The sequence below is a fragment of the Atta colombica genome, unplaced genomic scaffold (genome assembly GCF_001594045.1).
Source record: "Atta colombica isolate Treedump-2 unplaced genomic scaffold, Acol1.0 scaffold254, whole genome shotgun sequence".
Lineage (NCBI taxonomy): Eukaryota > Metazoa > Arthropoda > Insecta > Hymenoptera > Formicidae > Atta > Atta colombica.
The window spans coordinates 1098536-1100393 of record NW_017259353.1 but is presented as its reverse complement, the minus strand read 5'-3'; the positions used below and the strand labels follow the sequence as shown (position 1 = coordinate 1100393).

General features: G+C 26.2%; 1 protein-coding gene across 2 annotated transcripts in view; it reads right to left on the bottom strand.

Annotated features, from left to right (window-relative positions):
• Positions 1-582: 582 nt before the first annotated feature.
• Positions 583-1858, bottom strand: part of LOC108689060 — a 1530-nt gene continuing 254 nt past the window's right edge. Inside the window, exons 1-2 of one of the 2 annotated variants that reach the window (XM_018195664.1) lie at positions 1827-1857; positions 583-1680 (exon numbers count right to left, since the gene is read on the bottom strand). In XM_018195664.1, the coding sequence (XP_018051153.1) occupies positions 608-1612 (1005 nt within the window). In that variant the 5' untranslated portion in view covers positions 1613-1680; positions 1827-1857 and the 3' untranslated portion in view covers positions 583-607. Of the gene's footprint in view, positions 1681-1826; position 1858 lie in introns of those variants that run through there. The other variant, XM_018195663.1, reaches the window with a different exon arrangement.

The following is a 1858-nucleotide window of genomic DNA, read 5'->3' as shown; positions in this document are numbered from 1 at the left end:
ATATATATTTTTTTTTTCTTTTCTAAAAATACTTTTTAATATCCTAAAACTTTTATTAATATTTGATAAATCAAATAATTCTATTTATTTCAAATTAATTTACCACATAAAATATTCCAATAGTATAAGAATAAAATTGTGTCCTATAATTTTGATACAAGGAATTATGGAATTTGACATAAAAACAATTTTGTAAGTAAATATAAACCCATTTATTAAATGTTACAAAATCTTTATTATAGGATAAACTTTTAAAATAATGCGCATACATCTAAACTAATATCTAACACTAATATCTAACATTTTTGTAAAAAAATAAATTATTTTAACGATATACAATGTCATCGATAGTTTAATAAGTCAACATTTTATTTCACTATATATGTATTAATACTTAAATATTCTTTATATCATTAGATAAAAATAAATTTAAATATTAATAGTTTAGTAAGTATAATCTCTTATGGCAGTTTTCGTGCAAAAAATGTTTCTCAATTTTGCTATATATTTTTTAAAATGTCAAGCAATTAAAATAAATATATTCCTAATTAGCACTTTGTGCAAAAAACAAAATATTTCGTGGTCCAATATTTAACGCAATTGTATATTATGTCTGAGTTAGCTCGTTATATTTTAATTTTAAAGTCGCATTTTCTTGTCTCAAAAATTCAAGTTCTTCTAATTTATTCTGTAAACTTTCGTTTCGCATTCGCAAAGTCATTAACTCCTGATGTAATTGCTCATTCTCATCAATCAATGCTTTCATTCTAGCTGACTCTTTGCTAGGATGCATTTCTTTAACCAGATCATCTGTTTGGTTCAAGAGATTTTTTATCAAGGTAGCTTGAGAATTTATATGTAGCTCCTGCATAGCGCGTAGAATTTTTGTACTTTCTTGCTTGGTATATGTGCTTATCACTTCTTTGATAGCAGTAAGTAAAATAACTGGATCTTGATCTTGTATTTTCACACCTGATTTCCTCAATTTATCAACTGACTTTTCCTTTTCTTTAATTGAATTATGAGGACCAGCCTCCTTAGAAGAATCAGAAGGACGACTATTTTCCTTACTAGAAGTATCTGAAGAATTATTAATAGAAGAATCAAGAGAACGTTTATTCTCTTTAGAGAAAGTATAAGTAATTTCTTTATACGATCCTGAACGTCGTTTACGATCTTTGTTTTCAGATGCTTTAGAATATTTTACCTCATGAAGTTTTATTTTCTGTTCTCCACTAATACTCTGCTGATTACTATTGCTCATTTTTATTTTCATATCCGAAGACTTTCTTTTGTTGTCTGCAATCTTCTCCGTTTTCTCTGACGCTTTTACATTCACAGAATATTTTTTCACATTTTGATCAGATTGTTTCTTGAAATTTTTTGAAGAAGATTCTTTATTATCTATGATTTTTATATTAGGTGTACTTGGAATTGTTATCGTAAAATGTTCCTTCTGTCGCATAATATCATCTCTCTCATTTTGTTCTAAGAAATGAGTTAATGGAGATGAAGTAGCATGCCTGGTAGTTACATGGCGATCCGGTTGCTGAGGTGTCTTTTTTGATTCTTTTGGTATTAGTTCTAACTCTTCCAGGAAAGAATCATTCATTTTGAATATCTGTATGTAGATGTACGTAAATATCTGACTTAATATCTACAATAAACATATCACAGCAACTGTAAAAAGAAAAAAATACATAAAATTAATAACATTTTTGACATTTAATAGAGAATCAAATATTTTGCACAATTTAATAATTAATAACCAAACAATTTTGTATTATTACTATCTTGATAAAAAGACAATAAATTATTAATATTACGATTCTGATGAACAAGAATTTATAAATTTACG